Source organism: Mirounga leonina, unplaced genomic scaffold (assembly GCF_011800145.1).
Source record: "Mirounga leonina isolate KUSES-001 unplaced genomic scaffold, KU_Mleo_1.0 Mir_129, whole genome shotgun sequence".
Lineage (NCBI taxonomy): Eukaryota > Metazoa > Chordata > Mammalia > Carnivora > Phocidae > Mirounga > Mirounga leonina.
The window spans coordinates 78841432-78860025 of NW_023270323.1; the positions used below are offsets into that span (position 1 = coordinate 78841432).

The following is an 18594-nucleotide window of genomic DNA, read 5'->3' on the forward strand; positions in this document are numbered from 1 at the left end:
CGGCTGGCCCTCTGTGGCCAGCACACACCCACACCCCACTTCCCGCTCCGCACGTGCTTGCATCCCTTCATCCTCCCCGTAGGTGGCTTCCTCTGCATGCAGCATCTCACCTGGACACCCCCTGGAAGCTTCCCTCACACCTGAGCTGCTCCCGTTGGGACCGCACTCCCCTTTGTGCCCCAGCACCTGGCGCGCCCACCGTTGGCAGGGCGCAGGGCTCTCGGGGTCGTGGGGGCTTTGTCACAGATTACCACAGACTGGGCACCTTCTCCCAGCCTGGAGGCCTGGAGTCCCAGGTCAGGGGGTGGCAGGATCCTTCCCTGACTTCCAGCTCCAGGGGCTTCTGGGGCTCCTGGGCACATCCCCTCCTCCCTCTTCACGTGCCCCCTACTCCCTCTTCACGCACCCCCTACTCCGAGTTCACGCGCCACCCACTCCGTCTTCACGTGCCCCCCATGCCCTGTGTGCCTTTTTGTCGAGTTGTCTTTTTTACTCGCACAAGGACACCAGCCACTGGGAACAGGGCCCACCTTACTCTTGGACGACCTTATGTGGAGATTGCCAACATAATCGCGCCTGCAAAGACCCTTTTTCCAATGAGGTCACATTCACAGGTCCCCGGGGGTTAGGACACGGACCTATCTCTTTTAGGGTCACGGGAGCCCCACAGGAGCACAAAGGGACCAATGCACGAGGCTGTTGTCCTTGAGACCCAGCTCAGAAGTCCCGTCTGCCCTGAAGGCTCCCCTCCTTCCCACTACCCTTAGCCACGCCCATCCTTCTTCTTCAGAACCTTGCCCCTGTGGTGGACCCATTCAGTCACCCGTCCACCCACTCAAGCAGTGGCTCACCCTCCACCTAACTGAGCACTGAGCCCGGTCTCTGGCCCGGCCCCCAGCCGCTGCGAGCGGGCACCAGGGAACCAGGAGCCCGTGAGGCCGCGTGGCCGTTTGGAGTGCAAGCTCGGACGGCATCACAGGCAACCGTGGCCGTGGCTGCCTCAGAGAGAAGCCGTGGCCTGGGGTCCACTCCCCTCCCACCACCTCCGGGACTGCAAGCATTCAGCTTCTCCGGGCTTCTGCTCCTTTTCCCGCCCTCCTGGTTGTTAGGAGGATTACGTGAGCTTAGGGGGTGCCCAACAGGTGGCGCCCCCATGGCTCCCTGCCTCCCTGTGCCTGAGGCTCCGACCATCCCGGGCTCGAGGACACGCTCCGTGGGAGCCTGGGCCCGAGAAGGGGGGAGGGAGGCAGGGCTGGGCTAAGGAGCCTGACCGCTCTTTCTCACACCTGAGGGCAGGTGTCAGACCCCGAAGCTTGTTCCTGTCTCAACTCCAAAAGGCTGGTCTGCAGCCACTTCGGCACTAAGAGCCCCTCCCGCCCCTGAGGCTGCTCGGGAGAGGCCTCGCCTCCCAGGGGACCTCATGGCCATTCAGAAACTAATGGCTCCAGAGAGAGAAATCCCAGGCCTCCCAGGGCTTCGGGATCAGTGGGGAGCGGAGCCCAGTCCCAGAGCCGAGAGGCCAGGCAGGGGCGGTGCCTGCGGAGGCTGGGCTGGCCCGGAGCCAGCCCGGGGTCCCCGCCCCGCCCAGTGACCTCCCAGCAGGGGCTGCGAGGGTCTGAGGGAGGGGCGGGCTCCCTGCCCAGCTCCCCAGCTTTCTTTCCTTCAGGCCCCTGGCGGAGGCTGCTGATGGATGGCTACCTAATCCATCCTGAACGGAGCAGAGAGGACCCAGCGGCCCGTGAAGAGTCCTTATCCGCACCCCTCCTCCCCACCCTCCCCGGAGTTTGCTTTACAAATTAGAGAAGGGCATTGAGGTGTCATCCGAGAAGAGAGCTTGGGGTCAGAGCAACCCGTGGGAGCGGGCGACGGGGCTCTGTTCCTGGTGGGCTGGCCCGGGCCAGCTGGGACCCAGTCCTTGCAGATGAAAGGCAGAAAGAAGGGCTTGTTGCTGCCAGGCCCTGGCAGGGCAAGGGGACCCACAGGTAGCATCTATGTAACCCCACAACAGTCCTGCAGCCCTGAGAGCAGAGTGCGTGCTGGCCCTGACTGGGGGTGCAGACAGGGGCTGGGGGTGCAGACTGGAGCTGGGGTGCAGATGGGCTGGGGGTGCAGACAGGGGCTGGGGGTGCAGACCAGGGCTGGGGGTGCAGATGGGAGCTGGGGGTGCAGATGGGGGCTGGGGGTGCAGACTGGAGCTGGGGTGCAGACGGGCTGGGGGTGCATACAGGGGCTGGGGGTGCAGACTGGAGCTGGGGGTGCAGACGGGCTGGGGGTGCTGGCCCTGGCTGGGGGTGCAGATGGGCTGGGGGTGCAGACCGGGGCTGGTGGTGCAGTGGGAGCTTGGGTGGGCCTTGTGCGGAGCGCAGGCCCCCTGTCACACACAGTGCAGCCACCTCAACCACAGGAGGACCCCTGGCTGGAACTCGGGTACAGGCCCTGTGCCACACAATCGGAAAGCATTAGCCCACCACGTCCTGCCACCTTGGCAAACGCTTCTCTTCCAGAGCCGGCCTGCCTCTCCCCATCTGGAGGAGGAACTGTTCTCTTGAATCTGGCCTGGGCACTGGCTTGGACTCACAGAAAGGGCGTGAAGACCTTGCAGGAGCTCTGAGGTCTTGCCCCTTCTGCTGGGGCCTTTTGGCCGACACATGAGGGAGCCCCAGCTAGCCCTCCAGCAGGTGAGAAGCCCCACAGAGACCGAGGTGCAGCCACTTTGAGTATCATGCTCCCCCTGCAGGGGAGGCTGTCCTGGGCCATCCTGGACCGTCCAGCCCCCGTCCAGCCCCAGGCTGAGCATGCTGCATGAGAGAGCCCGGGGACACCTAGGGCAGAACTGCCCAGCTGAGCCTGCAGAACCCCGAGCTAGTAAATGACCACAGTCTCATGCCACCACAGTTAGGGTGGTTTCCTGCAGCAATAAATTATGAATAGGCTTTGCCTCTTGGTACTGGTGGCTGGAGAAAGTTGTTCCCCTGTTCACAGGGTTCAAGGAGCCCTTTGGCCTGGAAGGAAATGTCTTGGGTTGAATTGTGTGTCCTCAGAATTCATAGATTGAAGTCCTCACCCCCAACCCTCACAGTGTGAACTTATTGGGAAATAGGGTCTTTGCAGGTATAGTTAGTTAAAAGAAGACCATACTGGAGCGAACTGATCCAATACGACAGGTGTCCTTGTAAAAAGGGGAACGTGGGACACAGAGACACACAAGAGAGAAAGCCTCGTGAAGACGAAGGTGGGGCCCAGCGAGCTGATGCAGCAGCATGCAAGGGGCCGCAGATTTCCAGCAGACCCCCAGTAGTCAGGGCAGAGGCGGAACAGGGTCCCCCTCAGGGCCTCAGAAGGACCCTGCCTGCCAACACCTTGACCTTGGACTCCTGGCCTCCAGCTCCTCAGGACAGTAAATTTCTGTTATACTAGCACTAGTATAAGAATAACTTCAAAGGGACGCCGGTTAGAGACCCAGCCTCCCCGGGGCACTTGCTGGGGGCTCCAGCTGCCTTTAGGCAAGAGCAGGAGAGGATTTCCCACTGCAGCATAATCATGGAGGAGCTATTTTGAGAGTCGGTTTCCTCGCCAACTGCCCAGTATTGGAGGAATTTCAGGAGATGCACCCGAAAATGCGCTGCTGAATTTCCAGCAAAATCGGGTATGTATTTACCCTTTCACTCGGCAAGGCTACCGCTCAAGATGCATGGGCGACATTACAAAGTGACTTCCGTCCCTGGCTGTTGGTTACAGGCCACGACCTTGGAGCCTCTGCACTGGGATGGGCGATGGTCCTCGTGAGTCGATTGAGGTTTTACATCTTTGGCAGGAAAATCACAGAAGTGATGTTGTATTGTCCCCCCTTCCTTGACCACATGGCTCCCACCTGTGATCTGTCCCATTCCTGGTGATGGTACCTTTGATCACTTGATTGAGGTGGGGTCTACCAGGTGTCCCCACTGCAAAGTTCTCCTTTCCTCTTGGAAATCAGTAACTATTTTGTAGGGAGGGGCATTGAGATGGAGGAAATATCCCGTTCTCCATCATGCTTACAGTTAGCGGCTCCTTAATTTTTAGAAGTATGGGGCCATAGATTCCTATTTTATTCAATAGGTTATAATCGATCACTAACGGTACTGACTTTGATGCACAGATTATCCCGTCACTGGCCAGTGGGGGCTCCTCCAGGGTGGTGGCCCTGTCCATTGGACGAGTCTCCCGCATGGCATGGAGCACCTCCTTACTTTCCAACACAGCAGGAGGGCCCAGGTTCATCAGGTTCTTCCCTGACGCAGTCCAGATCAGCCACTTCAACCAGGATCCTGGTTCCTGTTTATGGAGAATGGGAATTAGAAGCCAGGATTGGGGTGTTTCTGTCCCAGGGCTTCTCAGTGGCCAGAATGGGGAGGGTATGTGGATGCATCTCATGCGCACACACACACACATCTACGTGCATATCCATATCTGTGTATATCCCAAACCATGACTTTGCATCTGTGATCCTGATACAAATCCAGCCCTCCATTGTTCCTGTTTCCTGCCTGTCTCTGCATCTGTAAGTCCCCTCAGTGACCATGGAACCCTGCGTTTTCTTATCCTCGGCATATTTACTGAAGCAATCATTCCCCCCCAAAGAAACCAACCTCCCTGCCTCTCCACCTCCTACTTCAGCTCCCTCTGCACACCCGACACCAGCCCCCCTCCCCACGGAGGATGCCTCTGCTCACCCTTCCGGGCTCTGAGGGCCGGTGCTGCCCCCCCCCCACTGGAGCAGTGTGCCTTGCTGGGCACTGCTGCACCACCCACTGGCGCCCCCCTCACCCCATCAGGCCCCTGACCCTGCTTACTCCAGCGGGGGGGCCCCCTCTCCCCCACCCTGGGGCCGTGGACCTCCCACACGGGGCCCCTGTGCATGCCTTTCTCTGGGCTGCATGGTCCTGGTCTGTCCTCCGGGGCCAGCAGTGCCCGGTCCGCTAGCCTAAGTCAAAGCCACGGGCCAGCCCAGCTTCCAGGGGTGGGAAATGGGCCCCACCTCTTGGGGGGAGAAGCTGCAAAATCCTGTGTTTCCAATATGCACAACCCTGCGGCCAGCAAAGCCAGACATTGAGGGGAAATGAAGCACTTTAAGGCAAATGGGAAACATGGTAGCTGAGATGGAGAATAGCAGACCACCCCCACTCCGGGCCACTCTCCAGGGAGAAGGAGCGCCCCTGGGGACGTCAGAGATGCCAGGAGGGGTCTGAGATGCCAGGAGGGGGTCTGAGATGCCAGGAGAGGGGCACAATTGCTGTCTTTTTTTTTATTAGTTTCAGAGGTAGAGTTCAGTGATTCATCAGTTGCATATAACACCCAGTGCTCATCACATCCCGTGCCCTCCTTAATGCCCATCACCCAGTTACCCCATCCCCCCACTCCCCTCCAGCAACCCTCAGGTTGTTTCCTATGATTAAGAGTCTCTTATGGTTTGTCTCCCTCTCTGATTATGTTTTGTTTTATTTTTCCCCTCCCTTCCTCTATGATCCTCTGTTTTGTTTCTTAAATTCCACATATGAGTGAAATCATATGGTAATTGTCTTCTCTGACTTATTTCGCTCAGTATGATACCCTCTAGTTCCACCCACATTGTTGCAAATGGCAAGATTTCATATCTTTTGATGGCTGAGTAATATTCCATGGTATATATATACCACCTTTTTCCATTCACCTGTCAATGGACGTCTGGGCTCTTTCCATAGTTTGGCTATTGTGGAGATTGCTGCTATAAACATTGGGATGCAGGTGCCCCTTTGGATCACTATGTTTGTATTCTTCGGATAAACACCCAGCAGTGCAGTTGCTGGGTCGTAGGGTAGCTCTATTTTTAACTTTTTGAGGAACCTCCACACTGTTTTCCAGAGTGGCTGCACCAGCTTGCATTCCCACCAACAGTGTAGGAGGGTTCCCCTTTCTCCTCACCCTCGCCAACATCTGTTGTTTCCTGATTTGTTCATTTTAGCCGTTCTGACTGCGGTGAGGTGGTATCTCCTTGCGGCTGTCTTGATGGAGATGAAATGTACACGACATAAAATTAACCACTGTAGAGTGTACAACTCTATGGGGTTTTAGCACAGACACAATGTCATGCAACCAGCACCTCCCTCTAGTTTGGACGTTTCCAGACATTTCCATCACCACAGAGGGAGACCCTGCCCCATTCACTCTATCACCCCCCCCCCCATCCCTAACCCCTTCCCCAGCCCCTGGCAACCACGGATCTACTTTCATATCTCTCTGGATTTGTCTATTCTGGATATTTCTTGTTTTTTTTTTTTTAATTTTTTAAAAGCTTTCATTTATTTATTTGACAGAGAGAGAGAGAGCAAGAAGGGGGCAGGGGCAGAGGGTTAGGGAGAAGCAGGCTCCCCGCTGAGCAGGGAGCCCAACTTGGGGCTCGATCCCAGGACCTTGAGATCATGACCTGAGCTGAAGGCAAATGCTTAACGACTGAGGCACCCAGGCGCCCCTATTCTGGATATTTCACATAAATGGAATCCTACAATATGTGGAAGTACCCCATTCCTTTTTATAGCTGCGTATTATTGCACACACACATGGCTTCTGGGTATACTGCATTCTGCGTAGACATTCCTGTTTCCCCCCAACTATACTGAGGTCTAATTGACAAGCAACATTGTATATGTTTAAAGTGTACAATGTAAACAAAAATAAAGTGTACAATGTCATGATTGACATGCAAATACATTTTGAAATGATCCCCACACTGAATTAACATGTTCATCACCTCATTTATACTTTTGTTTTGGGTGAGTACACTTAAGATCTGCTCTGTTAGCAAATTTCAAGTATAAAATACAGTATTATTGGCTATAGTCACCAGGCGGTGCCTTGGATCCTCAGAACTTATAACTGAAAGTCTGTATCCTTTGACCTACATCTCCCCTCCCCCACCCCAGCCCCTGGCACCATTCTAGTCTCTGATTCTAGAATTCTATAATTTGGACAATTCTTGAAGAATTCACATATATGCAATATTATACCGTATTTGTCTTTCTCCGCCTGGCTCATTCCATTTGGCATAATGTCCTGCACATTCATCCGTGTTGTCAAGGATGCAGGATTTCCTTCATCGCGGTTGAACGACATTCCATTGTGCATGCCCACCACGGTCTCTCCGTCCTTCCACGGACACTGGGCTGGTCTCCATACTTGGCTGCGCTCATATGTTAATGCTGCAATGAGCATCTTTGAGATATTGATTTCGTTCCCTTCAGATAATATGCCCAGAACTAGGATCGATGTATCACACGGTAGCTTCATTTTTAATTTTCTGAGGAGCCTCCATCCTGTTCTCCACAGTGGGAGCACCAGCTTGCACTCCAATCAACAGTGAACAGAGCCCCTTTTCTCCATATCCTCACCAATACCTGTTGTCTCTTGTCTTTTGGATAATAGCCATACTAACAGGTGGGAGGTGGTATCTCATGTGGATTTGATTTGCATTTTCTTGATGATGAGTGATGTTGAGCACCTTTCCATGTGCCTGTTGGCCATCTGCATGTCTTTGGAAAAATGTCTGTGCGGGTCCTTTGCCCATTTTTTTTTTTAAATTGGATTATTTGGAGAGGGGGTTCTTGTTATTGAGCTATTGACTTCCTTGTATATTTTAGATATTAACCCCATATCAGATATACGATTTGGAAATGTTTTCTCCCACTCCATAGGTTGCCTTTCATCTTGTTGACTATGTCCTTTGCTGTGCAGAAGCTTTGATGTGGTCCCACTTGTTGATTTTTACTTTTGTTGCTTGTGCTCTTGGGGTCATATCCAAGAAATCTCTGCCAAGACCCATGACAAGGAAACTTTGCGTATGTTTTCTTCTAGGAGTTCTATGGTTTCAGGTCTTATATTGAAGTCTTTAATGCATTCCACGCTAATTTTTGTAAGTGGTGTAACATACGGGTTCAGCTTCACTCTTCTCCATGGAGGAAATCCAGTTTTCCTAATACCACTTATTGAAGAGACTGTATGATTTTTATCCTTTATTCTGTTAATGTGGTCCATCATGTTTATTTGCATATGTTTATTTGTGTCACACGGATCTGCATATGTTGAACCATCCTGGCAGCTACACTTACATTAAAGACTAAGTCCCATTTGATCATGATGTCTGACCCTTTTAATGTACTATTGAATTTGGTTTGCTAGAATTTTGTTGAGAAATTTTGCATCGATGTTCATAAGGGGTATTGGCCTGGAATTTTCTTTTCTTGTAGTGGCTTGTCTGCCTTTGGTATCAAGGGGATGCTGACCTTGTAAAATGAGTTTGAAAGTGTTTCCTTCTCTTCAAATTTTTGGAACTGTTTGATAAGGATTGACATTAATTCTTTGAATATTTGGTAGAATTCACCAGGGAAGCCATGTTGTTGTGGGCTTTTCTCTGTTCGAGTTTTTCGGTTGCAGATTCAGTCCCTTTACTAGTAATTGGTCTGCTCAGATGTTCAATTTCTTCATGGTTCAGTCTTGTTACGTTGCATGTTCCTAGAAATTCATCCATTTCCTATAGATTACCCAATTTCATGGCATTTAATCATTTATCATAATGTCTTATGGTCCTTTGTATTTCTGCACATGTGTTGTCACGTCCTCTTCATTTCTGATTTTATGTACCTGAGTTCTCTCTTTTTCTTTTCTTTCATTAGTCTAACTAAAGCTTTGTCAGTTTAGTCCATCTAAAAAACCAGCTCTTAGTTCCGTTGGTCCTTTCTATTATTTTTCTAGGCTCTATTTCATTTATTTCTGTTCTGATCTTTGTTTCCTTCCTTCTGCTGACTTTGGGCTTGGTCTGTGCTTTATTTTCCTGGCTCTTTGAGGTACACAGTTAGGTTGTTTATTTGAGATCTTTATTTGTTCTAAATGTAGATGTTTATGGCTATAAACTTCCCTCTTAGAACTGCTCTTCCTGCATCCCATATGTTTTGGTATGTTGTGTTTTCATTTTTGTTTGTCTTAAAATGTTTTTACTTCCCTTTTGATGTTTTCCCATTAATGTTCAAGAGTATGTTGTTTAATTTCTACATATTTCTACATATTTGTGAAATCTACAGCTTTCCTCCTGTTATTGATTCCTAGTTTTACACCATTGTGGTTGTAAAAACCACTTGATATAATTTCAATCTTCTTAAATTTCTTTTCTTTTTTAAAAAGATTTTATTTATTGATTTGATAGAGAGAGAGAGCACAAGCAGGGGGAGTAGCAGAGAGAGGGAGAAGCAGAATCCCCACTGAGCAGGGAGCCCCATGTGGAGCTCAATCCCAGGACCCTGGGATCATGACCTGAGCTGAAGGCAGACACTTAACCAACTGAGCCACCCAGGTGCCCCAGTCTTCTTAAATTTCTTAAGCCTTGTTTTGTGACCTCATGTATGATCTATTCTGGAGAATGTCCCTTGTGCACTTGAAAAACATGTATTCTGATGCTGTTGGACAGAATGTCCTGCGTGTCTCTGTTAGGTCCATTTGGTCTAAAATATAGTTCACACACAATTTTTACTTAGTGATTTCCTGTCTGGATGACCTATCCATTGTTGAAAGAGGGTTCTGGAAGTACCCTAAAAATATCATGTTGCTGTCTATTTCTGCTTTCAGGTCTGTTAATATTTGCTCAATGTATTTAGGTGCTCTGATGTTGGGTGCATATGTATTTATAATTGTTAAATCCTCTTGATGAATTAATCACTTTATTATTACATAATGATCTTCTTTGTCTCTTGGTACAGTTTTTGACTAACATGTACTTTGTTTGGTGTAAGTCTAACCACCCTGCGTACTTTGGCTTCCACTTACATGGAGTTTCTTTCCCCATCCCTTCATTTTCAGCCTGTGTATGTATGTCCTTAAAACTGAAGTGAATTCTCGTAGGCAGCAAGTGGTTTGGTCTTATTTTTTTTCCCATTCAGACACTCTATGTCTCCTGATAGAATTTAATCCATTTACATTTAAAATAATAATTGATGCATAAGGACTTACCATTGTGATCTTGTTAGTTGTTCTCTGGCTGTTTTGTACTTCCTTTGTTCCTTCCTTCACCTCTTGCTGTCTTGTTTTGTGACTTGATGATTTTCCTTAGCGGGATGCTTTGCACTCCTTTCTCTGTTTTGCATATTTAGTATAGGTTGTGCTTGTAGTTGAAGCTTACTGTTTTACAGTCTATTTTCAGCTGGAAACAACTTATCTTTGATAATATAACAAAAACTCCACCCTTTGAGTTCTCCCACATACAGTTCATGTTTTTACGTCACAATTTATATCTTTTTATATGAATTATCATAGCTACAGCAATTTTTAATACTCTTGTCTCTTAACTTTTACATTAGAGTTAAGTGATTTATAGACCACGCTTACAGTATTTGAGTATTCTGAATTTGGCCCTATACTTACTTCTCCAGGGAGTCCGCAACAGGTGGTTGTTGGTTCCTTTTGGCACCTGCCATGGGGCTGATACAGATAGCCCACCCTTCCTCTTTATTCCTAGCTCCATGACATCTCAGCAGAGCCAGTCCCCCAGGGATCCTTTCTGTGAGGTTATTCTCCATTCTTTTCTTTGCTGTGTTGCTCTAGGTTCCTAACAGGGACACTTCCATTTACAGATAGCTGTCGGACTATTGGTTTCTGTGGCAGGATGAAGGCTGGTATCTTCTACTCTGCCATCTTGCTGGTATCACTCTCTACCCATCCATCCACAGGGGTTCATAGCCCACCTTTTGGCTACTGTGAATATTGCTGCAATGAACATTCATGGACAAGTGTTTGTTCAAACACCTGCTTTCAATTCTTTGGGGTATATACCTGGGAGCAGAATTGCTGGGTCATATGGCAGCTCCATGTTTACTTTTTGAAAGACAGAAATGGCACAGTTTGAGGGTTTGCAACAATGGCGGTCGAGAAGAAAGTGAAATCCATGCTCAAGACATGTTTCACCAGCATTTTCTGAAAGGATTTTCCATTTCTGCTTTCGTTTGTACCTATCTTGAAAATCATGATGACCAAAACCCTGTGCCTTCTTACATCACCAGGTGGCAACTGGGCCCCTCAAACCCTAGTGTCATACAGCAATAGTGTTGTGGATTAATCAAAAATCACAAAGGACTCAGGGAAACAGAACCACAGAAGGAGGCGCCTCGGAGGGTTAAGCCAGCTGGGACATGTGGTCAGCACTATGAGCGGAGTCCTTGGGTGGCAGGAAGGGAGCTACTTTTTTTTTTAAAGATTTTTATTTATTTATTTATTTGAGAGAGAGAATGAGATAGAGAGAGCATGAGAGGGGGGAGGGTCAGAGGGAGAAGCAGACCCCCTGCCGAGCAGGGAGTCCGATGCGGGACTCGATCCTGTGACTCCAGGATCATGACCTGAGCCGAAGGCAGTTGCTTAACCAACTGAGCCACCCAGGCGCCCAGGGGGCTACTTTCTTGACTGTGGCTGGACCATGGGCTCCAGGAGGCCAGACCACGCCTGTCTTGCCCACTCCTCCATCATCAGAGATTATGTATGTGGAGATGTCTTAAATGATGGAGGCCTTGGGTGGTAGCGCCATCTTTGAATTTACTTCTTTGCCTAACCATGGATAGATTTAATTTTCTTGTCTCTGTGCCTTCTTCCTTGAGATCTGCTTCCTGGAGGCATATACTGCTCAGAGAGCCATTCATACTCAGAGGTGCATGGCCACCTTCAGGTGGGCCTGAAGGACTCTCCCCTGCTGCTTTGCTAGAATGCGCAGGTATGCTCAGGTGTGCCAGGGCAGAGAAAGAAGGGCTGAGGATGTTACCCCAGGCACCTCCTATAGAGATCCTGGTTCTACTCTGGGCGACTCTGGCCAGGTGGGTGAGCTCTTCTCTCATGGCAGTGGGGTCCCCATGCCTAGAGGATCCAACCCACAGGATGGCCTCCCCTCCCCTGGGCCCTGAGAGTGGGGGAGTGTCTTGCTGTAGCGAGGGGGATAGGAGGCTCAGAGAAGCCCAAGGCAGGGCCAACTCTCGGGGTGCCAGTGTGCCCAGGGGAGCAAGGTGGGGGCAAGTGGGGTGTGGGAAGGGTAAGTAGCGTTCTCCTAAGGGAGGGGGCTAGGTTTGAGTCTTCTTGGCTTTGCTGCTCAGGAGCTGGTGACCTTGAAAAACCACATAAACTTCTTAAAACTATGGCAAAATACACATAATGTTGAATTTTTCATTTTAACTCTTCTTAAAAGTGTACAACTGAGTGGCAGGAAGTGGGAAACCATCACACCATCCATCTGGAGAGTTCTTTCTATCCCCAGCCCCTGGTGACCACCATCTACTTTCTGTCTCTATGACTTTGACTCTAGGGATGTCCTATAAGTGAAATCAGGCAGAATTTGTCTTTTCTGTGACTGGCTTATTCCAGTGAGCTCAATGTCTTCTAGGTTCATCCACGTGATGGCAAGTGGCAAGATTTCCTTCCCTTTTAGACTGACCAACATGCCATTGTGTGGATGGGCCACACTGGGCTCATCCTCCATCCGTCCATGGACACTCGGGCTGCTTCCACCTCTCGGCTCGTGTGAGGAGCGCTGCCATGAACATCGTACACACGTAAGTGCCTGTCACGTCAACTTTTGAGCTCTAGGTCCTGCACCAGTAACAGAGATGTTTGTTGTCACGGCCAGAAGGTGCTGGAACGATGAGGTGCAGAGAGCCTGGCGGAGAGGACGTAGCTGGTAGAGCAGCTGCTCACAGCTGACGGTCTTTCCACTACGTGAGCCCCACTCTCGGTGTGTGTTCAACATGCTACGTGCGTGTGTTCATGCCGTCCTTAGTGCAGTCTGTAAGGGCGCACGCGGTCACGACCCGCACTTGATAGGCAACGAAACCGAGGCTCAGAGAGGGTGTGCCACTTGCTGGAGAGCACACAGCTGGAGAGAGGCCGGGGCAGGAGTCGAGGTGGGCGCGAGACCATGGCCGCCGCGCTGTGAACCGGTGGTGCAGGGAGGATGCGGAGGCGGAGCTTTGTGCCGGCCACCAAGCCTCCCGTACACGGCGATTGTCCGGGCGCATGGCACACAGATGATGGCCGCTGCTTTGTGGAAAGAGCACGGAATGCCCGGACGGTTATAACCGCCACTTGCTTTTTCCACATCCATGTCTGAGGGAGAGCCGCGTGTGCCAGGACTGGTGGGGCTGGCCACGTCTGGGACAGGTGCATGGAGTTTGCCTTTGGGCCACGGTTCTGACTCCCGGAGCTGTGGGGGCCACGGAAGTGAGACTCTGGGTGGTCCTGGGATCAGGCCCCTTTCTGGGGCTGCAGAGCACCCCCTGTCCCCTGCCCCACATGGCTCCCTCTGGACCCTGCCCTTGTTGATCTCTGCCCCTGCCCCTCCTCAAGGTGTCCCGTGGGCTGGCACGGTTCTTGCGGGAGGGGAGCCCCGGTGGGGCTGGGACGAGACAGCCCTGCCCCGGGCGGACACTCCCCAGGCAGGAGGGCCATCTTGCGCCCACATGAGCTGCCGACCTGCGTTTGCTGCCCGTGTGTTTGAGGCCTCCGTCCTCAGGTGGGGTCACGGCCAGGTGGGCTCTCTGAAGCGCATGAGGGTCTGCCGCGTGTCTCTGGTGCGCCGTGTTCGTTCTTTGTCTGATGCTGGAAGGAGGCTGGGGTGAGGAGCCGGGGCCCGGCCCCGCCCTGGACGCTGGGGGGCTGGCTGCTGGTAATTCCCACATCCCTCTGTTCCAAGCCTGACACCGCGCTTGAAAGGAACGTGCTGGAACTGGGCAGGTCCAAGCCCCACCGCAACCTCTCCCCTCACCTCGGGACAGATGCCCACGGGCACTCAGGCCTCCAAGCCTCGGCTCCAAGCCACGATCGTGTCCAGCCGCTGCAGCCTCGGGGCTGTGCCTCCTTCCCAAATGCACCTGCTTCCCTTTCTTTCATCCTCCTTCCTTCTCTGCTCCTTCCCTCTTCTGCTTTAAATATTTCATGCCTATCGAAGTGCTGTGTGCGGGTGGCCTAACATCGGGAGGACGGCTCAGAAGGGGGACGGGCCGCCTGTCCGGCTGCCCCACCTGCTTGCAGCTCTCATCTTCAGTATTTAGTGTTGTCCTCCTTGTGACTCTCCCTAACCCCTTGTCTTGCACATCCTCAGATCTCCGCCCAGTGTTCACCACCTCCAGGAAGCCTTCCTTCATCCACTTCCTGACGCAGTTCCACATTTGTTTGTGTGAATTTTTGCTCAGCGTCCTCCCCTGCGAGGCCTAAGGCTCTGGGGCCGGGAGGGTGCCTGCTTGCCCTGGCCTGGCACAAGGGGAGGGGGTCCCAGGACAATGTCTGTGAGTGAGGCACTCAGGGGCAGCCTCCCTGCTGTCCCCTCTGCAGCCAGGGGCCATTTGCTAAAATCACTCCTTACTCAGTTTTTCTACAGCAAACTCACCAATGCTCCTGTGGCCTTAGGGCCACGTTCAACCCCATTTTCACCCTGGGCCCGACTCTGCAGAGACCATAGCAGGTGCGCATTCATGGGCCTGCTTTTCTCTCTGAGCAGCGGGACGTGAGCAGGTCCCCAGACCCCTCTGAGCAATGTTTGTAGATTGGCGTGGGCGGGATCCGCCCTTGGTCACTGTGGCTCCCAGCAGGGCCTGCGCCTTTCTGGGTGGCTCCCACGTGGGGCTTCTGCACCTGCCCAGCTGGGGCCCGGAGGTAGCTCTGGGGACTGGACCCTCATGGGTCCTTGGTTGTGGGGAGATGATCAGCAGGCAGCTGGGCCCATCCAACCTGTCTGACTGCGAGTGGAATGTTCTGTCCTTCTGATGGAATGACAGAGAGACGGGAGAGACTCGGGGGCAGATGCAGGGGAGAGAGGGGGCAGAGAGGCTGGAGGAACCGGGGTGGGGACTGGGCTCATGCCTCCCTGGACCCGAGGGTCTGTCTGGGGTCTGCGCCCCCCAAGCCTCCAGCCTTTGTAAAGGCCCCTGGCTCCAGGCTCCCCCAGCTCCCCCTACAAGGAGGCCTGAGGACGCCTGCTCTCACCCCCTGGGCCCTCTCCACCACTCCCTGCCGCGCCCTGCTGAGCCTCAGTTTCCCTGCCTGTAAAGCAGGGCTCCGTGCTTCACGTGTGGGGCCGAGAGGACACTTCTGTCATGTGCCCGACAGGCATCCAGCATGGGGCAGGTGCTCACATGTTCCTAGCTCCTCCTTGCTCGAACCAACGGTCTCAGGGTTGTGTGACTCCTCAGCAGAACAGATCTGGACCACCGACCGGGCCGTGAGCTCCAGAGGCAGGACACCGCACTGAAAGCAGATGCTGACCCACGTATTTGCTTCCTGCGGCCACGGTGACAAATCACCACACACTCAGTGGCTGGAAGCCACGCAGGTGTGACCGCCTACAGCCTGGAGGGGGGAGTCCTAAAATCTCAGCGTGGGCAGGGCTGGGTCCTCCTGGAGGCTCAGGGGAGGATCTCTTGCTGGTCCTTTTCTAGCTTCTGGAGGCGCCCCGTGTTCCTAGGCTCGCGGCCCCTCCTCCATCCTCCCTCCCCTGACCTCTGCGTCCGCCCCACGCCTCCCGTCTCTGCCTCCAGCCTCCCGCTCCTGATGATCAGGGGCCCACCTGCACCCATCACCTGACCACACCCATGGAGGGCCCTTTGCCTGGGCGGTGACATACGCTCAGCCCGGGGGGCTTAGGGCGCGGGCACCGCCGGGAGGCACCTTGCTGGCCTCAGTCGAATAACCAAGCAGAGGGTGGCAAGGACACTGGCACTCAGTCTGTGCTCTCCTCCTGCCGGCCCTGCACGTGCTGGGAGCCCGGCTGTGTGCCGGGTCGGTGAGGAGCTTTCCGGGGACGCGTGGAGGCGGCGGCCTCCCCAGACCGCAGTTCCCCACCGCGGGGGCTGACGGTGCAGGGGACCCGCAGCCAGACCCTGTGGCAGACCCAGTCCTCGGGCCGCAAAAACACACGGTGGGGCTGTGTCCCCCCGGGGGCCGGTGTCCGGGGTCGGCTGGGTGGAGGGAGGCAAGAGCCTGGGGCGGGCTCAGCGCCGGCACTGGCAAGGAGCCTTCAAGGCGCTGCTGGGGGCTGAGTGCGGTGGCTCCAGGCTGAAGCATCATCCAGCGAATACGGGCGAGGACTGGTGAGTAGCTGCGTCTGCCTCGGGCCAGAGGTGGGTCTAGGCAGGCCTGGATCATCTGGTGACTCTGAGGGACGGGCTCCGTTTTCTGCAAGAGGGTTCAGGACGCAAACCTCGGCACCCTCAGGGTTGCAGCCAACCTGGCCGGCCACTGGCCCGTTTTCTTCCTGGTTCCGTCCCCCCGGGCACATGCTTTTAGCCTCATTTCCCACTGAGGGCATCGGGGATGGAGAGGTTACTTACCTGCCTGGGGTCAGCCAGCGGGGCAGTAACAGGGCTGGGCTTAGAACCCACACCTGTTTGTTCTCAAACCTGCATTCCTTCATCCTCCCGGGGGCTCTTCCCTCTTTGTAGAGAAATCCAGTTCACCCTGTCCCCCTCCCTGCCCGCCAGGACACAGAGGGGCAGACCCCGGCCCCAGCTCTCCTGCGGCAGAGACGCGACCTGCCTGCCAGGGATGAGGGTGCCTGGGCTCTCCACGTGCGTCCTGGCACCTGGGGCAGCGAGAGGAGGGGGCCCCTGGCCTAGAGGGTCAGGCCCATTCCTGTTCCCCAGGTGGACCTCGCCACACTGGACGGGACACACGTGGATGGGGCCGGGCCGTGGCACTCGTCACGGCGGAAGGTCTCGTGAGTGGGTCCCGGTCCACCAGCCCAAGCCGCCCAGACTCCCCACAGTTCTCGCTGCGCAGGGTGGGCTGCCGGGTGGCGCTCCAGGCGGGTCTGAGAAGCCGCTGTCGGCAGAGGCCCAGGCGACCGTCCAGGAACAGCAGCGGGAACAGACCCATGCGCCATTGAGAGGCCAGAGGCTTCTTCAAAAAGGTGCTGAAGCTCGAAAGTGCAGTTAGACCGTAATTTGCAAAGACAGTTTGGAGCGGTCCAGTCAAACCAGTGAGAAACCGCAGATTCCCAGTTTGGAGGGACATCAAAGGTGCTTTGCTGTCCACCGTAAATTTCCCTCTTATGGAGTGAGAAGTACACGGGGGACGGGGCCGGAGCGTGCATCAGAGGCCGGCAGACACGGCAGCACCAGGATGCGCCCCGTGCCTACCCCGCGGCCTCCAGCCGGACGCTCCGCACACAGCGCCGGGCAACAGAGTGAGCCACTGAGCCGACCGTGCGAACGTTCTGGAAAAGGGTCCACGCTCTTCTGCGGCGTGATCTGCAGGAGCTGTGAGATGAACCCAGAAGGAACGAGGCGCCTCCGTCAACTGACAGCGGTCAAAACCAAGTTGAATCCGCGCCTGACGGCGGGAAGCCGGCCCGCCGCTCGGGGCTCTGTGTGGGGGATGATGGCACGGTCTCGTCACGCGAGGAGCGGAGAGGAGCGGACGTCAAACGCGCAGGGAAAAGCATCATCAATGTCACAGGCAGGCAGGTAATAAAAATCACATGTTATTGTTTCTGGATGTTTTCGTGTCTGTGGTATTTGTCAGTTTTTAAAAAAATGGGTAGCATTTTATGAGTCTTTCTACTCGGAAGTAGAAAGAATTCACCTCTGTTCCGAATGTGGCATTCCTAATTTTGTGTTTGCCCTGAGCGGGGGCTCCCAAAGCGCCTCTGGGCCGGGCCGCCGTTGGTGGCCACGGTTCATGGCCACGGTCGAGGCGGGACTGTCCGTGGGAAGCAGGACGCGGCTGCTCACCTCGCGCCCCAGCTGCTGCCGGTGGTTGTTCTTGTGTTTTCGGGGGACTAGATCGGAGCTCCGCTTGGCCCCCTGGGCCGGGGAGCTGGGAGCCACCTGGCCCCCCGCGTGTGAAGCTGTCGCTCCCCCAGCAGCTCTGCCCTCCTCCATCGCAGGGCACCGCCGCCCCACATCAGGGATGGTTCTGACCTCCTGTCACCTACGGAGAGAAGCAGTGACAGTCAGGGCCTGCAGAGGGGAGACAAGAGGGAGGTCAGAGACAGACAGGGGCAGAGGTGCCGTGGGAAGGAGGAGGCAGACACAAGGCATGTGGCCAGCAGCCCGGGAATGCTGGTGCCACCCGGAGGGGAAGAGCCCAGGGACAGAGCCTGCCCTGGAGCCTCTGGAGGGAGCGAGGCCCAGCCGACACGATTTGGACTTGGGGCCTCGAGAACTGAGAGGATGAGCTTCTATTGTGTGGAGCCACCCTGTTTGGTGGCTTGCGGCAACAGCCACGGAAACAGACCCCATCCAGACGTCTGGGCTGGCCGGCCGGCCCTCCAACACAGCAGGCCCCTCCTGCCTCAGGGCCTTTGCACTGGCCGTGCCTTGTGCCTGAGACTCTCGGCTCAGATCCGCACGGCTCGCTCCCTCATCTCCCTTGGATCTTTGTGCAAACATCCCTCTACCTGGTTCACCCTCCTTAAAATGGCAGCCTCCTCCCTGCGCCCCATCATTTTATGTCCCCCGTGGTGCCTCCCCCTGCGTCCACACCCACTGGCCAGTCGGGGTCGCACTCTGGCTGCCCCGCCTCGCCCAGCCCCCACAACGTGGGACCGTGCCTGGTGTGGAAGCCGGT

At 54.3% G+C, this 18594-nt stretch overlaps 1 protein-coding gene across 1 annotated transcript in view; it reads right to left on the reverse strand.

The window, feature by feature from the left end:
* HMX1 (H6 family homeobox 1) overlaps nucleotides 1-17906 on the reverse strand; it is a 46595-nt gene extending 28689 nt beyond the window's left edge. The window contains exons 1-3 of the mRNA XM_035004367.1: nucleotides 17757-17906; nucleotides 16030-16200; nucleotides 15162-15306 (exon numbers count right to left, since the gene is read on the reverse strand). Coding sequence (XP_034860258.1) covers nucleotides 15162-15306; nucleotides 16030-16200; nucleotides 17757-17906 — 466 coding nt within the window. The remainder of the gene's footprint in view (nucleotides 1-15161; nucleotides 15307-16029; nucleotides 16201-17756) is intronic.
* Between the last annotated feature and the right edge of the window lie 688 nt (nucleotides 17907-18594).